This window comes from Tamandua tetradactyla, chromosome 13, assembly GCF_023851605.1.
Source record: "Tamandua tetradactyla isolate mTamTet1 chromosome 13, mTamTet1.pri, whole genome shotgun sequence".
Lineage (NCBI taxonomy): Eukaryota > Metazoa > Chordata > Mammalia > Pilosa > Myrmecophagidae > Tamandua > Tamandua tetradactyla.
The window spans coordinates 95,640,271-95,658,937 of NC_135339.1; the positions used below are offsets into that span (position 1 = coordinate 95,640,271).

An 18,667-nucleotide genomic window follows, 5' to 3' on the forward strand; every position below is an offset into this window, starting at 1 on the left:
ACCTTCCTACTGGCCCTTGCTCCTCCTCGAGCAAGGACAGACCCTTCGCTGTCCAGCCCTGACCGGAGCGCCGTGCAGCCTCACGCACACTGCCCAGAGCCCACCCAGCCAGCCCTTCCTCTCAGCTCGTCCCCGAGTTCCCTGGTCTGGGCACCATGGGGACCAGCAGCCCTTCCCCATCTTTCTCCACCTCTGCCAGGGCCCAGCTGTCCCCACCCAACCCTCCCCCTGTCCGATGTGGACCCCACTGTGTTCTCGGGCAGACCCCACAGCCACGTTGTTCCTTCCCTGGCGCGGCCTGCAAACACATGCCTGCCCTAGGGGCATGGCCCAGAGCCGGTGCAAGGCCCACCCTGAGCCTGGAGGTGCTGACGTGGAGGTGAGGTGGGGTCCCTCCTTCCTGCACTGTGTCCCAGCCAACGTGTGGCCAAAACCGGGCCTGGAGCTCCAGCCCATGGGCCAGGATGGTCCAGAAATGGGGTCGGGGTCCAGCAAGGAGGGTGGGCCCATATCAGGGCCAGGGCAGGCTGTAGGGGTGGTAAATGTCAGCCCCTCCAGCCCAGACCCCTGCACAGTGGACGCCCCACACCTGACAGGACTCAGGGGCCCAGTGCCGGGAAGCCGAACCTGTGGACATGGGTGCTGGCCAAGCACAGCTCAGATACAGCCCCCAGGTCACCTCCCACAGACAGGGACTGCGGCCGCTGCCCAGCTCAGCTCATCCCTTCATGGCAGGCCCTGTGAGGGTCGGGGCGGGACACGCACCTCCGGAACCTTCCAGAAGAGCGTGCACTAGGATGTCCACAGGACAGCGGTGGCCCTGTTCTCTGTGTGGCCCCAGGATGGACAGCTGCCTGTGCCTGGTGCTTTCTTTCGACTTGGGGGCCTTGTCCTGCCTGCCGTGAGATGTGGGCATGCCGTGTGTGGGAAATCCCGTGTCCACAATGGCGTGAGCCTGTCCTCCTCCCCTGAGAATCCTTCCTGTGGGCCCAAAAGACATGTCCAGGCCCTGGGCCCGGGCCTGTGACCTTATGGAAACAGGATTTTCAGGAAGGGATTACGTTAGAGGACACAGCATGGAGTGGGGCGACCCCAACCCAGTGCCCCGTGTGGGATAGAGGCAAGCTGCAGGCAGGCAGCAGGAGGGGCCGCGCAGGGCGGGGCGGGGGCCAGCACGGGGAGGCGCAGCTGCAAGCCGAGGGGCACCCAGAAGGGGAAGGGGCACAGTCGCCCCCCTCGAGCATCTGGAGGGAGCGCAGCCCTGCCACCCCTGGATCGGGACTGCCGGCCTGCAGAGCTGTGAGCACCATCTCTGTGCCTGAAGCCCAGTGTGTCACGTTGGCCCTGGACACACTTGTGAGGCGCAGCAGGCGGTGCCCCCTTCACAGCGCAGCCCCGGCTTTGCTCTGATGCGTCTCCCTCCATCCCCCCAGGAGCGGGTCTCACTGCCGGACATCCTGGCTAAGCTCAGTCGGCCCTTCAAGGAGTATGAGCTGTGGGCGCTGTGCCACGAGAGCCTTCGTACCCTGCAGGCGTGCAGCCAGTGTCCAGGTAGCTCCGCTTCCCCCGAGCTCCCGGCAGGTGGCGGACTCGACCCGGCTGTGGGGACCGGGGACGCTGGGAGACTCAGCAGTGGCTGCATGGGGACCCAGCTGCTCGGCCGACCTGCCCTGGGGAGTCTGGAGGGGTTCGGGGCCTCCGCATGAACCCTAGCAGGAGCCCCTGCCGTGAAGGGAAGCAGGCACCTCTCGGGGTCACCCAGGGCATTTCAGTGGGGTGACGTCTCCTTCCCCAAAGAGGTGGAAGTCAGCCCATGGCGCTGGTGGGAACGTCTGGGGTTGACAGTAGCGCGTGGCTTGGGGGTCAGCAGAGGCGCCCACCCTACGGTCCCCAAACCTCTTGGGCAGGGGCGTGGAGAGCAGACCCAGACTGACCCAGGATGCACAGACCCCACTCATGGCTCGGGGCCCCCTACTCTGGGTCATATGCCTGGCTCAGGCCCTGCCCTCGGGCCAGCGGGCACTAGCAGTCTGCAGGACCTCGGGGTGCAGCCCCCAAGCCTGCTGCGGGCCCCCCACCTGGAACAGCTCCAGGCTCGTACCTGTCCCCCACCCCGGGCTCCTCCAGCTCCTCATCAGCGCTGAGAGGCTCGCCCCTGCCGTCCAGCCCTCAGGGGCCACGGCACACCCGCGCCTGGTTTCTCGAGGGGGCAGCCCAGGGGGTACACCCCCGTGTCCTGTGGGCGCCAAGACAGGCTGCGACCTGGGGGCGGTGCCGGTGGGCATGCAGGGAGTCGGCAGGGGAACCCCCGGTGCGTGGTCCGCGGGCCCCATAGGCCCCCGGAGGGCCTCCCCGCTCCCGCTGCGGGCGGGGGGCTGGGGGCTCCGCGCTCACTGTCGCGCCGTTTGCAGCCCACCTGCGCCTGGACTCCGTGCTGGTCGCCGCGGACGGGACGATTCTCTTCGGGCCGCCCCCAGTCAACGGTTCGTACGTGGGAGCAGGGGGCGCGGGGCGCGCGGCGCGGGGCGCGGGGGCTGCGCGGCTGAAGGGGCTGCGCTTCTGCTTAGGCTCGTACGACTCGCTCTTCCTGGCGCCCGAGGTGGCCGAGGGAAAACCGCCGACGGAAAAGGTACCGGGGCTCCCCGCCCTCCACCCTCCCTGCGCTTTCCGCGGCTTCCCCACCCACCCCTGTCCTCGGGCGGGGGTCTCACGCCAGCCCCTACCCCTTCTCTCCGGAAACCCCGAGGGAGGGGAGAGCAACGGGCGCGCGCTGGGACCCGGGTTCGCGGGCCATGGGTTTTCCTGGCTCAGGCTGGGGGTGGCGCTCTGGGGGGCGGGGGTCGCTGAGTCACGGGAGCTGGAGCGGTGCCCAGGGCTCAGTTTTCAGGAATGTTTGCAAACCCACTGCTGAATGCAGCCATTATTAAATTAGCTGACATAAATTAGAATTAAATAAACTGTATTCAGACCCAGGGGAGGTGGGGTAGACGCCCTCTCCTGTTCCCCCACTAAGTACAACCACAGGGGAGCGGCAGGCCTGAGGCCCCGCCCGGGACGTGCAGGCTCCCCCTTTTCACTTTCTGGGTCCCAGACTGCAGCAGCTGTGGACAGAGAGGGGAGGGGCGGCCCGGGGGGGGCCACTGTAGACACAGCAGGGTGTCCCCCCTCCCGCCCCAGGGGCTGTCAGAGAGGCCAGGAGGAGAGCCGGGACTGACACAACCCCTGCCTCGTGCCAGGGACCCGCTGGTAGGGCTTGGGGGGTGGAGGGCGTCAGGGGTACCACCCCTGCCCACAGCAGGAAAGACCCCCACCTCGGTGGGGACCTGGGCTTTTACCCCACTGAACAGTAATGCTGTGGGGCAGCCACCCCCCACCCTGCCCCTCGTGAGGCTGGGGTCCGAGCAAGGCTGAAACAAGGTGTCAGTAAGATCCAGTCATATAGTATGAAAACATCCAGGTTTTAACAGAAAATCACTCTTCATACAAAAGCCAGGACGATGTCAGACTGAATGAAAAAGACAACCAGATCCCAACACTGAGGTGGCAGAGATGTTGGCAATAACCGAAAAAGATTCTAAAGCAGCCATACTAAAAATGCTTCCATGAGCAAAACATTGAAACGTTGAAACAAATGAAAAATCAGAAAGTCTCAGAAAAGAAGTACAAGACAAAAAAAAGAGAAATAGAAATTTTAGAACTGAAAAATACAATAACTTTAAATAATTTTAAAACTCAATGGATGAAAAACAAACTCCATGGATGGACTTAGAAGAAGGAAAGGGCTGAGGAAAGAATCAGTAAACTGGAAGACAGAATGACAGAAAGAACAACCAAGAGAAAATGGACAGAAAGGTAACTGGACAGAGCCTGTGGGGCCTGTGGGGTAATAACAAAAGATCTAACGCAATGTCAAAGGGGAAAGAGAGCAGGGCACAAAAAGAAATAATGGCTAAAAACTTTCCATATATAGGAAAACAGGCAAACCTACAGATTCAAGCTGAGCAAACCCCAAACAGGATAAGCCTTAAAAAATCCACTCTAAGACGTATCTCACTCTGTGACTGTGAAAACCTTGTGTCTGATGCTCCTTTTATCTACCATATCAACAGACAAGTAGGCCATATGGAATAAAAATAAATAATAGGGGGAACAAATGTTAAAATAAATTTAGTTTGAAATGCTAGTGATCAATGAAAGGGAGGGGTAAGGGGTATGGTATGTATAATCTTTTTTTTTCCATTATCGTTTTATTTCTTTTTCTGTTGTCTTTTTATTTCTTTTTCTAAATCAATGCAAATGTTCTAAGAAATGATGAATATGCAACTATGTGATGATATTAAGAACTACTGATTATATATGTAGAATGGAATGATATGTTAATGTTTTATTGTTGAATTTTTTTAATTAATAAATAAAAATTAAAAAAAAAAAGATGTATCTCAGTCAAGCCTGGAAAAACTAAAGATAAAAAAAAAAGAAACAAAACCTAAAGCAGTGAGAGAGAAATGGCAGGTTACCTACAGGGGAAATTGACTCAAAGAAGAGTGGATTTCTTACCAGAAAATCTCTTCTGGCCTCTGTAGGCCAGAGAAAGTGGCCCCAAATCATTCAAGCACTGAAAAAACTGTCAACCCAGAATCCTCTGTCCAGTGAAAATATCCTTCAGGAATAAGGAAAAGTCAGGACATCCTCAGATGAAAGAAGCTAGGAGTGTTTGACAGCGCTGATGTACTGGAAAATAAAGGCTAGAGGAAGCTCTCTAAACAAAGGAAATGAAAAAGAAGGGATCCTACAGCCCCCGGAAGGAAGGAACACCGTGCAAGGGCGCCCTGGGTAACAGGACAGACTCCCTAACACGGAAGCATGAAGGCCTCATGTCCCAAGAGGTTCTGGGTGCGTGAGGAGTGAGCATTTAAGACAGCTGTGTCATAAACAGGATGGTAAGGGGTTTAAGGGAGGTCAGGTCTCTACACTTCCCACGAACTAGTAAAATGACCACACCATGTACACAACCTAATACCCTAAAAAATCCACACAGAGAGAGATTCACTCAAAGCACTATGGCAAATCAAAACAGAATTCAAAAAATGTTCAAGTAACCCATAGGAAAGCAGGGAAAGAAAGAAAAACAAACAGAGAAAACAAGTAGAAAATAAACAAACCAAAAAAGAAATCGCATACTTAAGTGCTAATAGAGCAACAATTATGTTAAATGTGAATGGTTTAAATACACCAATCGAGCAGCAGATTGGGGGTGGGGCCAAATAAACAAAATAATTTTGAAAAAGAAGAACAAAATTGGAGGACTCACACTTCCTAATTTCAATTTGCCTACAAACCTACAGTAATCAAACATATATGCCTATATATGCCTAAGGACATATATGCCTACATAAGGACATATATGCCTATATATGCCTAAGGACAGACATATAGGCCAACAGGACATAAATGAAAGTCCAGAAATAAAACCCACTCGTCTGTGGCCAATTGATTTTTGACAAAGGTGCTAAGTAGATTCAATGGGGAAAAACAGCTCTTCAACAAATGGTGTTGGGAAAACTGGATATCCACATACAAAAGAGTAAAGCTGGACCCCCCCTCATACCATGTATCAATTCAAAATGGACCGTCACGAGAACCGAGACAATAAAACTCCTAGAAGAAGACATAGGGGCAAATCTTCATCACCTGGGACTCAGTAATTCTTAAGACATGACACCATAGCACAAGCAACAAAAGAAACAATGGAATTCATCAATGCAATTTAAACTTTTGAAGGTTGAAAGGCATTATCAAGAAAGTGAAAAGACAACCTACAAAAAGGGATAAAACAATTGCAAGCCATATATCAGCTAAGAGTTTGATATCCAGAATAGATAAAGAATTTTTATGACACAACAACAAAAAACAAACAACCCAATTTAAAAATTCTTCCAAAGTAGATGAAAAAAAAAAATAGCCAGTAAGCATATGAAAAAATGCTCAGCACCTTTTGCCATTAGGGAAACGCAAATCAAAACTATGAGAGACCACTTAACACCCACAAGGATGGCTCTACTATTTTAAAAATTCAGGCAGTGACAAATGTTGGAGAGGATGTGGCGAAATTGGAATCCTACTGTGTTGCTGCTGGGAATGTAAAATGGTGCAGCCACTGTGAAAGGCATTATGATGGCTCCTAGAAAACCTAATGTAAAATTGTCTTATGACCCAGCAATTCCCTTCTAGGTATCTGTTCAAAGAAGGTGAAAACAGGTTCGCAAATGGACATTTGTACACAATAACCAAAAGGTGGAATCAACCCCAGAGTTCATCCACAAATGAAGGGATAAACAAAATGTGTTCTGTCCATCCGTGAAATATTATCCAACCGAAAGAAAGAATGAAGTTCTGAAATATGCTGCAATGTGGAAGAAACTTGAAAGCATTATGCTCAGTGAAAAATGCAAGACATGTAAGGACAAATATTGTATGATGTCACTTATAAGATCTCTAGAAATAAGCAGTCTGTCTAGACAGAAAGTAGAGTAGAGGTTACAAGGAATGGCAGCAGTGGGGGGAAAAGGGGGAGTGTATGTTTGGTGAATATGGAGCGTGTGTAACTTAATTTAAAAAAAGATTGATAGCGTGGTTTAAAAAAATTAAGTACATACTGTCTACAAGAAACTCACTTCAAATATAACAATGCCGTTAGCTTGAAAGCCAAGGAATAAGAAAGATGTACATTACAAAAATTAGCGAAATGGAAGAAGAAGTAGACTTCAGAGCAAAGAGGCTTTCCACAGTCAGAGATGGACATGTAAAGGACCGTCCACGATAAGATGGAGCAATCTTCAACGAGCTGGCACCAAACAACGGAACTGCAAAATATGCGTCACAAGAGTGGGAGGGCGTGAAGAAGAAATAGTCCAGTCCGCAGTCACAGCTGGACATGTCCTCCACTCTCCACAACTGATCGGACAACTGGACAGAAGATCAGCAAATGGGTAGCAGGGCTCAGCAGCATCAGCCAGCGGGCGGACGTGCTGTGTAAGGAAGGCTCCAACCCACAACAGCGGAGCCCACCTCCTTTCACGCGGCTGGGCGGAGATGCCAGGGCAGAGCGCTGGGGGCCCAAAACAGACCTCGGTAAACTGAAAACTTAACGCGCACAGAGTGCGTTCTGGGACTACAATGACAAGAGTCAGTAATGGGAAGACAACAGAAAATCTCCAGACGCTGGGAAACCAAACACACATCTGACTCACCCATGGGTCGAAGAGATCTTAAGGGGAAATTAAAATAATACATAAAACTAGTTGAAGATGAAAATACAACATGTCAAAATTGTGGGTCACACGTGAAGCAACGCTGGTGGCACTCAATGCTCAGCATAGAAGAGGGGGAATCTCTCAAGTTAACGACTTAAGCTCCCACCTCAAGGACCTAGAAAAAGAAGATCAAAATTGACCCAAAGAAAACAAAAGGAAAGAAATAATAAGGAGGAAAGCAGAAATAAATGAAATTCCAAAGAGAAGAGCGATAGAGAAAAATCAATGAAACATCTGGTTCTTGGAAAAGATAAATTGTAAAACTGACTGTTCTCAAGCAAGACTGACAAAGAAAAATGAAGAGAACATACAAACAGCCAGTCTCAGGGATGAGATGGGACCACAGACCCTGCAGAAACCAGAAGGATAGGGAGGGAAGACGACAGCAGCTTTGCTCACGTAGATGAAATGGACAGCTTCCTCGAAAAGCACAAACTAACCCAGTTCAGCCAGTATGAAGAGATCATGTGAACAGCCCTATAACCATTAAGGAGATTTAATTTGTAATTTTATTTTTTTTATATTTTTATTTTTTTACATGGGCAGGCACCGGGAATCGAACCTGGGTCCTCTGGCATGACAGGCAAGCATTCTTGCCTGCTGAGCCACCGTGGCCCACCCTAATTTGTAATTTTAAAACTCACAAAAAGTAAACCTTTAGCTCCAGATATTTTCAGTGGAGAATTCTACCAAATAAAGAAGAATTAGTAACAATTCCACATAAGATTCTTCCAGAAAGAAGGGAACATTTCTCAATTCATTTGATGAAATTAGTATTACGCTGATACCAAAACCAGGAGAAAAACTACAAACTAGGATCCCTAATGAGTATAGACATAAAAAAAAAAATTCTTCACAAAATTTAGACAGATAGAATTCAGCAACATTGAAAAATAATTATACGCCATGGCCAAATGGGGTTTATTCCTGGGATGCGAGACTGGCTCAATACTTGAAAGTCAAGTGGTGCACCCCACATTAACAGGCTGGGGAAGAAAAAGTCGCATGAGCATACCTACCAAGGCAGAAAAGGCAGCTGACAAAATTAAGCACCCATTCATGATAAACTCTCAGATAAACAGGAATTGAGGGAAATTCCTCAGCTTAATAAAGAGCATCTACAAAAACAACCTATGTCTGACAGCATACTTACTAGGGAAAGAGTAAACGAAAGGTTGCATGCTTTCCCTTAGATTGGGAGCAAAACAGACATGTCCACTCTCACGGCCAGCACGCTAAGGCAGGGAGGCAGAAAAAAGGCATATCAATCAGAAGGAAAGAAATAAAACCATCCTTATTTGCAGACAACATGCTTGTCTGTGTAGAAAATCCCAAGGAATCTACCAAAAAACTCCTAGAACTAATAAGCAGGTTCCACAATTTCGCAGTTATGAGACAAACATTCAAAAATCAATTTTGCTTCTGTATATTAGTAGTGAATGTGCAGACACTGATATTTTAAATGCAATTCATCTACAATTGCTCAAAGAAATAAAAAACACGTTCAGGACTTGTTTGCTGAAAACTACGAAATGCTGAAGAGGGAAGTCAAAGAAAACCTTTGAGGTCCAGGGCGAGTCGGAGAATTTTAGACTTGACTCCAGAAGCATGACCTACGAAAGGAAAACTTGATAAACTTAATTTTATCAAAAGTAAAGCTCTGTTGGGAGAATGAAGAGGCAAACTGCGTAGGGGAAACGTTTGCAGGCTGCACGCCCAGCAAAGGACCGCACTGAGAATGCATAAAGAGCTCTCAAAACTCAGCCATAAAAAGGTAAATCATTCAGCCATGAAACGGAGAAAACGAAATACAGAGCCATCCGGGCGAGCACGCGGGAAGTCGTTTAGCATCACCGACCTTCAGGTGGACATAAGTCCAGATGTCACTACACGCATCTCCGAACGGCTAAAATGAGACGGTGACCACACCCCGCGCTGAGGACACGGTGTGTGTGTGGGGGAGGGCTGGCCCGCTCACGCCGCTGGCGAGGGGAAGGTGCAGCCCCTCTGGGGGCAGCAGGCGGCCACCCCGAGGCGACTGGACGCAGCTCCCGAGCGGCCCAGCCCGTGCGCTCTGCACCCAGGACCCGCACTCACCGTCGCCGGAGACCGGGCAGCAGCGCGACGGGCTGCGCTGGGCGCCCGTCCGGGCATGGCAGGAGCTCACCTCTGACAACTCAGCAGCCAGACGGCTTTCCCGAGGGTCCCACCGAGAAAGGACAGTCCGGAAGGTCGCGCTGCGTGGTTCCATCAATAGAACCTGCTTGTGGCGATGAAGCGGAAGGAACGGGAAGGGCCGTCGTTGCCCCGGATGGGCGTGGGGCGCGTGGAGGCTGCGCGGGGCTGCGGGCGCCGCCATTGGGGGAGGGACGCAGGGCTCGCCGTGACCCCTCACGCCCGCCGGGGGTCACCCCCAGGTGCGGAGTCTGTTAAAAACGGAGCAGCGCATCGCCGTGGTCTGTGCCGGGCCGCGTCCGCGTCCGCTGCCGCCCGCGCGGCGTTTACACCAGGGCAGGTGCCACCCCACCTCCCGGCCCTGTGCGGTGGGCCTTCTTGCTGAGGACACGTATGTCCACTCGCCCCTTGCTGGCCATGGGCCCGGAGGCCACGGGCGCCCTGAGACCCGGGACAAGGACCCCGCCTGTGGGTCAGGCTGGGCTGTGCCCTGGGGGCCCCGGGCATGTCCAGCCCCCAGTGCCGCCACCTCTCCGTCCACCCCCCAGGCCTCCGTGTACTGCGTGGCCGCCATCCTGTGGGCTGCAGCCAAGTTCGGGGTCCCCCGTGACCACAAGCTGGCCCTGCCATGCCGGCTCAAGAGCCTTCTCCTGGACATGGCCAGACGCTGTGCCCAGGAGCGACCGTCCCCGGCCGAGGCCACCAAGGTGAGGGTCCTGCAGGCGGCCGGGGGGATGTGGTGGGCAGCTGAGGGGTGTCTGCCCTCCTGGATGGGGGGTGCAGAGGGGGTGTCCCTGGACCCTGCCAAGAGGGGCGTGACAGCCTGCCCCCAAAGCCTGGCCTGCCCCAGCTCAGCGAGGGCCACTTCCCTCCACCAAGGCTTGTGTCCAGCCCTCCCAGTAGAGCAGGGGCACAGCCGGGAGGCAATTCTGCTCGGTGACCAGGAGACCACTGCACCTTCTGGGAAGGAGATGCTGTGATATGGCAGGGGTCAGGGGTCTCGGGGGCTGGCAGGACAGGGCTCGAGCCCCTCCTGTCCCTGGCTGCTCTGTGACCTCAGGCAGGCTGCTTAACCTCTCTGAGCCTTTGTGGCCTCCTGTCAAGATGATTTCTCCAGTTGTCTCCAGCATGAAAAGGGCTTGTGAGGGCTCCTCAAACGTAGCTAAGAAGGAAAAGAAACAGCCTCTTCCTCGTTCAGAGTCCTCCAGAGTCCTAGGTGAAAATCAGAACGTCATCACTGATGCCACATCCCCAAGTATCAGGCTGACCCTGCAGAGAAGCCACCCCAGGGCTGGCCCGTCCTTCCATGCCCCCCACATCTGACCTCCATGTCCCGGAGCCACGGGGCCTGCCACCCCACCGTGGGAAGGGCCTGCGCACGCCAGCTCGCAGCTGCCACCACTTTTGTTGCCAAGACCAAGCGGCTCACACTCCCTAGCCGAGCCCAAAACGCTGCACAGCTGCGGGACGGCTCTCCCGTCCGAGCGGAGGCAGCAGCTTTATATGTCTGGTGTGTGCGAGCCGCTCGCCTCGGCCCGGTTGGGTCACGTGTGATGGCTGCATTGTTGTGGGACGTGCTGTCTATTCCCTGAGCCTTGTCGCCAGCATGAGTGACGGAGCTGGGCAGGCCTGGGGCCGGTCACGGCCAGGGCTGGGGCGCTGGATGCGGCCGTTCTTTCTTCCCACGCTGAGGCTATCTGACGCCAGACATGGCCCTTGCGGGAAGCACTGGACTCCCCAGCACGGGCCCCGGGGGGGCTGCCTCAGAAGGGCGGCACTGCCCGCTCTGGGGTGGCCACAGCCAGCACACGCCCTGCTGCCGCCCTGCGCACCCCGTGACGCGTCCTTCTTGCAGATGTGCAGCGCTTACCTCCTCCAGCGAGGCATGGACAGCAAGAAGGTGCTGGCCCACCTGAGCGCGTCTACCTGTCAGGTGAGGTGCTGGTTTCCAAAGCAGGTGTGTGCCCTCACCTGCCCTTAGGGCTCAGCAGGACAGGGTGGTGTGGTTTTCACTTACCTCATAAAAGTTACATAGAATTTTGGTGGTAACTTTTTATTTCGGTTTGATAACTTGTTTTTATCTTTATTGTGCAGGTTGGCTTTATTTAAATTTTTTTATTTGGTAAAATGTACATAACATAAAACCGCTTTAACCATTTCTGAATGGACAGTTTGGGGCCAGTAAGTCCAAGAACAAGGGCCCCAAGCGGGAGGCTGTGCCTGCCACGCCCTCGGGGGTGCTTGCCTGGCTCAGGGCTCCACGGCTCAGGGCGACATCTGGACTTGCTCCCATTTCCTGAGGGTCAGAGTGGACCTCAGCTTACGAGCCTCGTCATAAACGAGGCTTTCAGATTGGCTAGGCAGGCGCTGGCACTACTGCCCCTGGAAGGCAGACAGGGGCCACCTGGGCATTCGTCCCCCATCAAGCTTTGGGGGTTGGGTTCGAGGTGACACAGGGTCTCAGACAGTGACACAATCTTCCCATCCCTAGAAAGTACCTAAAACACCTCGGTTCTGAGAGCAAAGCTCCTCTAAAGGCTCCTGTGTGTGACTTGTGTGGCCCCGGGTGCTCCAGCAGGAAGTGACAATGCCAAGGGGGTCCCCAGAGCCTGTGGAGATGCCCCCCAGAGCCCTCAGGGGTCCCCTAGAGCCTGAGGCGTGCCGCTGGCCTCTGCCGCCAACGTGGGCGTGGCCACCGCCTGTGTTCTTCTCCAGGTGCAGCAGGAGGGAGAGTCCATCGGCCTCCACAAGGTGTCCAGGGCGGCTGACCCGGATCCCCGCGCAGCAGCCCCGCCCGAGCCCAGCCCAGGTGGGCCTGCTGCTGCCCCCAGCATGCCCCGAGTGACGGCTGCGCGGCAGCCCTGAGTGTCCGGCCCCGCGTGGGCACTGCCCCAGAGTGTGGTCTGGACCAGAACGTGGCCACCTGGGGCCGCTCGGACGCTCCCCTCCCGGCTCTCACCCCAGCCCCCCTGCTCTCTCCTGTCTCACTGGCCTCCAGACCTGACGGCTCCAAGCCGGCCTCGGCTCCCCTCCCCTCCCCTCGAGCCGACCTTGGCGCACCAGAGCGTGAACACGCGCCCTCCCCACCCCTCCCCTCCCCCACCCCCAGCCCCTGGGCCTTGAGGCAGTGCACAGAAACATTATGGGGGGTGGGGGGCAGGGGCGTGGCCCGGGGGGAGCCCCGAGAGGGATGCCGGCTGGGACTGGTGGGCGGGCGCTGCCTCACCCTGGCTCACCGCGCTGTCTCCAGGCTTCGTGCCCATCGGCGGCGACGCCAGGCTCGTGGCCATCCCCGGCAGTGTCCCCTCCCGCCCAGCGGCCTCTGAGCTGCCTGCGGCCTTCACCTCCCCGGCCACGCACTTCCAGCCCATCGTCCTCGCCCGGGACCCGCGTGTGGCCAGGTGAGTCCCCTTCGCGGCAGGCGGGCCCCGAGCCCAGCGGGCCTCCACAGCGCCTTCCTCTCCCCCCCAAGGGACGAGCTCGCCGCGGCGCTGGAAGAGACGCCCGAGGAGGCCCGCATGGCCACCAGCCTGGGGTCTCCTGTGCCGCCGGAGCCGCAGCGCCCGGCCGGGTGTCCCTGCTCCCCAGCCACGGCCCGCCCACCGGAGGGGGCCTTGTCGGCTCCGCCCAGCCCCGCCCCTCCAGCCCCGCCCCCGAAGGCTCAGGCGCCCCAGCCGGAGTCAGAACCAGCCCAGCAGGAGCCGCCCGGGGCCACCCGCCCCGCAGGACCCTCCGCAGCCCACCGCGGCCCCCTGTCCCCACCCACGCCGCCCAGGGACAGGGCCGCCGAGCGCCTGGACCAGAAGCCCGAGGGCCCCCGGGGTAGGGAGCGGCGTGAGCGCGCCCCAGACGCTGCTTGCAAGCAGCCCCGGCCGGCCGAGCGCCAGCCCTGCGCCCTGAGCGCAGAAGCCTGGGTCCTGCAGAGGAGAGCGGCCAGCCCAGCGCGGCAGGAGGCCACGCGCCTCATCCAGGAGGAGTTCGCCTTCGACGGCTACCTGGGCAACGGGCTGGAGGCGTGGATCATGGGTGCGCACGGCCGCGGGACCCCTCGTGGCCGTCCCCGGCTGTGTCCCCTTCCGCCCAGCGGCCTCCCCCCAGCCCCAGGGACCAGCTCGCGGCAGCGCCGGAAGAGACACGGGGGGAGGGGCTGGGGGGACCCCGGGAAGGGCCGAGGGGACAGTGCACCCACCCTGTCAGGGGAGGGCACAGCTGAGTCACCCCCTTCTGACTGTGGGTGTGATTGGGTTTCGTGCAGGGGAGAGGAGGTGGGGCAGCGTACTTGGGGGCAGGGTACAGGAGGTGCAGTCACCCCCAGGAAGGGACCCCCATTCGACTTCCCTTGCCACAAACAATCCAACAGGCAGGAGGAGCTCAGCCATCCCAGGGGTCAGCCAGCAGTGAGGGCAGGCTTTTGGGGTTCCCAGAGTGGGGACCCCACGAGTGGGCAGTCTCAAAGCTCACATGATCCCAGCTGCCCACCAGCCCCCGACACCCCAGTTCTTCCCTCGCCCCCATCCAACCCCCTCCCCGCTGTCCCCCCAGTGCCCCCCCCCTGCTGCCCCCCAGCTCACAGGCCTGCGCCCTGCTGTCCGGCTGCCCTCAGGGGAGTACATCTACGCTCTCAAGGGTCTCACCTACCACACGTTCTGCGGCGCCGTCTCGGAGAAGTTCTGCGACCTGTACTGGGACGAGCAGCTGCTGCAGAGCCTGTTCCGGGTGGTGAATGGGAGGAGCTCGCCCCCCCACAGGCGAGCGCCCCCGGCAGCTCCCGGGTGGTGGGGGATGGGGGGGGTCCCCGCACAGCCTTCTCTCTGCCCTCAGTTTTCCCATCGAGGGCCGTGGAAGGAGTGGCTGAAACGTCCACTCTGACCACCAGTGTTACAGAGAAGGCTGGGTCCCAGCCCGCATGGGACATCCAGGGTGACATGCCGCGCGGCCACTCACCATCCAGGAGGCCCTCGCTGCACGCAGAGGGTAAGTCCCAGCCACCGGCCAGGCCAGGGGAGGGACAGCTCTCCATCTCACCCCTCGGGGAGCCCCAGGCCCCCAGGGTGTGGCCTGTCCTCTCTGGGGTCTGGCTGGTGAAGGGAAGGCCCTGGTGGCCGCCGTGCAGGCTCCCGCAGGTGGGGCTGGGTCCAGAGCAAGGGGGGCTCTGGAATCCTCCCGCCCAGGGAGCTCTCTGCATGGTCCCTGGAAACGCCCTATAAAGACCACGAGGCCAGGCTGGCACGTCAGCCCACGGTGCCCAGCTCAGCAGAAAAGTCTAATGTGAGAAACCCAGGTGGCGGAAGTTGGAAGCAGGAGTCCAAGTGGGGACCTGTGCTCATCTCCGACCCAGCTTTGGGATCAGGCCTAGGCGTGGGCCATGACTCGGGTCCACCTGGCTGCAGACCAGGGCGTAGTGTCAGCATTCAAGCACACCGCCACTCAGCTTGCACCACGAGACCCTGCGCTGCTCCCGACGACCACTGGCCAGGCAAAGCCTGTGATGCTGGGGGTTACACAGGTGTTTGGGGGTGCATCTGCAGGCCGCGACAGCCGGCTGACCGAGGGCACACTGGGAAGGGGGAGCAGGAACACGGAGGTGGAAGCACGGAGCAGGAGCACGGAGCCAGGAGAAGAAGCACGGAGCCGGGAGCACAGAGCCAGGAGCAGGAGCACGGAGCCAGGAGCAGGAGCACAGAGCCGGGAGCAGGAGCACGGAGACGGGAGCACGGAGCCAGGAGCAGGAGCACAGAGCCGGGTGCAGGAGCACAGAGCCGGGTGCAGGAGCACGGAGCTGGGAGCAGGAGCACAGAGCCGGGAGCAGGAGCACGGAGACAGGAGCAGGAGCACGGAGACGGGAGCACGGAGCCAGGAGCAGGAGCACGGAGACAGGAGCAGGAGCACGGAGACGGGAGCACGGAGCCAGGAGCAGGAGCACGGAGCCGGATGCAGGAGCACGGAGCCGGGAGCAGGAGCACGGAGCCAGGAGCAGGAGCACGGAGCCGGGTGCAGGAGCACGGAGCCGGGAGCAGGAACACGGAGCCGGGAGCAGGAGCACGGAGCCGGGTGCAGGAGCACGGAGCCGGGAGCAGGAGCACGGAGCCAGGAACAGGAGCACGGAGACTGGAGCAGAAGCACGGAGACGGGAGCACAGAGCCAGGAGCAGGAGCACAGAGCCGGGTGCAGGAGCACGGAGACGGGTGCAGGAGCACGGAGCCGGGAGCACAGAGACGGGAGCACGGAGCCAGGAGCAGGAGCACAGAGCCGGGTGCAGGAGTACAGGCCGTGAGCTGGTCAGAGTCCCAGGTTGCCCAAGCTGGTGCTGGGTTCCAGGCTCTGCGCTGCCTGCCCTCCAACATCCAATAAGGAGACAGTGAAGGCAGCACGAGGCGCCGCTGCGGGAATGCATGTGGCAAGGATGCTGTAGAAAGCAGTTTGGTGTCTCATAGACTCACCATGCGGCCTGCAAATCCTGTCCCAAGGGATGGACACAGGAGAGCGCAAAGCAGGCACTCAACAGACATCTGCACGCCATGCTCTTCGTGGCGGGACCCACAAGAGCCAAAGGTGGAAACACCCAGGCCTCCGTCCTCGAGGGAGGCATGAACGAAACGTGGCCACCCCCACTGGGGAGACTGTCCAGCCAAGAGGCGTGAGTGCAGCACGGGCACGGCGTGGACGAGCCCTGAGGACGCCATGTCCAAGGAAGTAAACCAGACATAGGAACAAATATTGCACAATCCACATGCATCAAGTGTCTGGAAATGAGATGACCGGTCACAGGGGCTGGGGGACAGTTGTGCCCTTGAGGGTTTAGAATGCTTCTAAGTCTTAGAAATGAATAAAACGAACGCACAGGATTGTGGGCAAATGGCGGGGCAGGAAGCTCCACTGCGAGTCCTCCACCTAAACGTCTGCTGAGCTGGGGCATATTCATCAGGATTCTCCAGGGACCTGGGACACTGCGGGGTATGTACGAATGTGTAATTATGAGTTTTATTATAGGAATTGGCTAACGTGGCTCAATCATGGGCATTGACTAGTTCAGAGTCCGCAGAGCAGGCTGCAGACTGGGAAGTCCACTGAAGGTTTCGATGAATTCCCCACGAGACGCTGGCTGGCTCAAGTGCCGGTGGAAATTCTGACTGCAGAAATCCACTATTTTTTCTTCAGGGCCTTCAGCCAACCGGAGGAGATTCTCTCACTTCTAAGGCAGTCTCCTTTGTTAGTTGTAGATGCAGTTAGCCGTAGATGCAGTCAACTGATGATCTAAATCCAGGAAATGCCTTCCCAGTAGCAGTCGGGCCAGAGCTTCCTGACACATGCACACTGTACAACAGAAAATTTTTAGCAATAAAAAACAGTGAAATGCTGGTACTTGCCACAGCATGGATGAATCTTGCAAGACATTATGTTCAGTGAAAAGCCCTGGACACAGGACAAAGACTGCATGACTTCTCACGTGAAGTCCTCAGGCAAATTCGTAGAGACAGAAAGGAGAACAGTGGTCACCCGGGGGAGGGGGGGTCCTACTATATGAGTGAGTGTTGGTAGTGGGCGCTCCCCAGTACTGCCAGCATACTCCATGCCAAAGAATGTCCACTTAAAATGGCTACCATGATTTTTATGTCATGCCTATTTAAAATAAATAACATTTGCAAAACAAACCAAAGGAGAATGTTTACAGACAAAAAAATCCCATCACTTCCTTTGATCATTTGTGCAACATGGGATTTTATACGTGCAAATACTTTTTAAGTGCACACTAACCACTTCCAGCTCAGCCCAGACGTAGCCCCAGGTGAGAGTTGGGAGGACATCCCAGCGGGAGGCAGCCCAGCCTGGCAGACTTGAGGGCCCTTTGTGCCTGTCTGGAGCAGAAGTGGGCTGTTCTGGACCCTTCCAGGCTGTTCTGGGTTGTTCCGGGCCTTTCCAGGCTGCCAAGAGCTGGGAGCAAGCAGCCGCTCTGTGGACGCTCACGATTTGGGCAGGGCCTGTGCCGCGTAACGCGTCTGTCTTTGCAGGGAAGCAGCAGGCCGCAGCCCCCCACGGCAGCCGGGCCCCCTGCCCACCCGTGTCCATGGTCGACCTGGACTCAGATGAGCTCTCGCAGGACAACTTCGAGGTGGGATTTCGGCCTCCGAAGTCCCTGCAGGCTGAGAAGGAGCCACAGGCCGTGGCGGGAGGTGGCGGGGACGCAGGCACCCGGGCGGCCAGCGGGGCCTGGGGCGCAGCAGCCGAGGAGGGTGGCCCAGCCGGGTGGCGGGGCCCAGCTGCGCTGCCGAGCTGCAGCCCTGGTTGGAGCAGCGCCTTCTACGAGGCCGAGTGCTTCGGCGCCGACGTCCATCGGTACGTCAAGGAGCTGGGGCGGCCCCCGGCCGGCGGAAGCGCAGACACCGATGCCCAGCGCCCGGTGAGTGCTGGGCCCGCACTGGGCACCGAGGCCGGTGACCGGGCAGGGACCCCCAGGGAACAGTGGGTGGCCAGCGAGCCGTGGACCCCTCCAGAGCCCGGACAAGCACCTCTCTCCCGGACACTGGGCGGGGAAGGCCTTTCCCTCCGTCCTGGCGGGCGTCAGGTCCAGGGCTCTGGGCAGGCTCGGGTAGCGCCTCCTGGCTGGGCAGGCCGTGCTGAGCCGCTGCCTCCTGCCTGCCCACCGGCATCCTGGCTCTCTGAGAAGTGGGAAAACACTTGGGCCCGGGGCTGGCCAGCACAGGCTGGAGCTTTGTGGGTCAGTCTGGCCTGGTCCAGCCCTTTGGGGCATGTTGGGGTCCTGAGGTCAGGAGAACCTGAAGCCTGGAGTCCTGCCAGGCCTGACCAGCCCCAGTAGAGCTGGAGTGCAAGGCTATGGCACAGGCCATCAGCTCTGCTGGGACCAGGGACCCCCCCAGGACGAAGCCCCCCATGGCAGGTGCTGTAAGCAGGGCTGCAGCCTCCAGCCCTGGCACCCCCAGAGCAGCTGACGGGAGGGCGAGTGAGTGACCCATGGGTCCACCCTCCCTCATGCCACCACTGGTTGCCCTCGCCGCCTCGGGCCTGAGCCTTCAGCCCACAGAACGAGGATCTCCTGGCCACCTCCCCATCCTCTGTCCCTCTCTGGGGGTTCAGGGGACCTCTTTGTCTTCACCGGACAGCTCCAGGCCCTGCCACCCTTTCCCAGTCAGTGGTCAGGGCCTCTGCCTGCCCCCATAGGC

The 18,667-nt window shown here is 57.5% G+C and overlaps 1 protein-coding gene across 1 annotated transcript in view; it reads left to right on the plus strand.

Moving 5' to 3' along the window:
* KNDC1 (kinase non-catalytic C-lobe domain containing 1) overlaps positions 1–18,667 on the plus strand; it is a 53,079-nt gene that overhangs the window by 22,374 nt on the left and 12,038 nt on the right. Inside the window, exons 8-23 of the mRNA XM_077124469.1 lie at positions 322–379; positions 597–740; positions 842–1,023; positions 1,119–1,356; positions 1,434–1,551; positions 2,412–2,483; positions 2,568–2,629; positions 10,037–10,195; positions 11,344–11,421; positions 12,204–12,297; positions 12,384–12,554; positions 12,739–12,889; positions 12,961–13,514; positions 14,092–14,236; positions 14,323–14,462; positions 17,498–17,886. Of these exons, the coding sequence (XP_076980584.1) occupies positions 322–379; positions 597–740; positions 842–1,023; positions 1,119–1,356; positions 1,434–1,551; positions 2,412–2,483; positions 2,568–2,629; positions 10,037–10,195; positions 11,344–11,421; positions 12,204–12,297; positions 12,384–12,554; positions 12,739–12,889; positions 12,961–13,514; positions 14,092–14,236; positions 14,323–14,462; positions 17,498–17,886 (2,755 nt within the window). The remainder of the gene's footprint in view (positions 1–321; positions 380–596; positions 741–841; positions 1,024–1,118; positions 1,357–1,433; positions 1,552–2,411; positions 2,484–2,567; positions 2,630–10,036; positions 10,196–11,343; positions 11,422–12,203; positions 12,298–12,383; positions 12,555–12,738; positions 12,890–12,960; positions 13,515–14,091; positions 14,237–14,322; positions 14,463–17,497; positions 17,887–18,667) is intronic.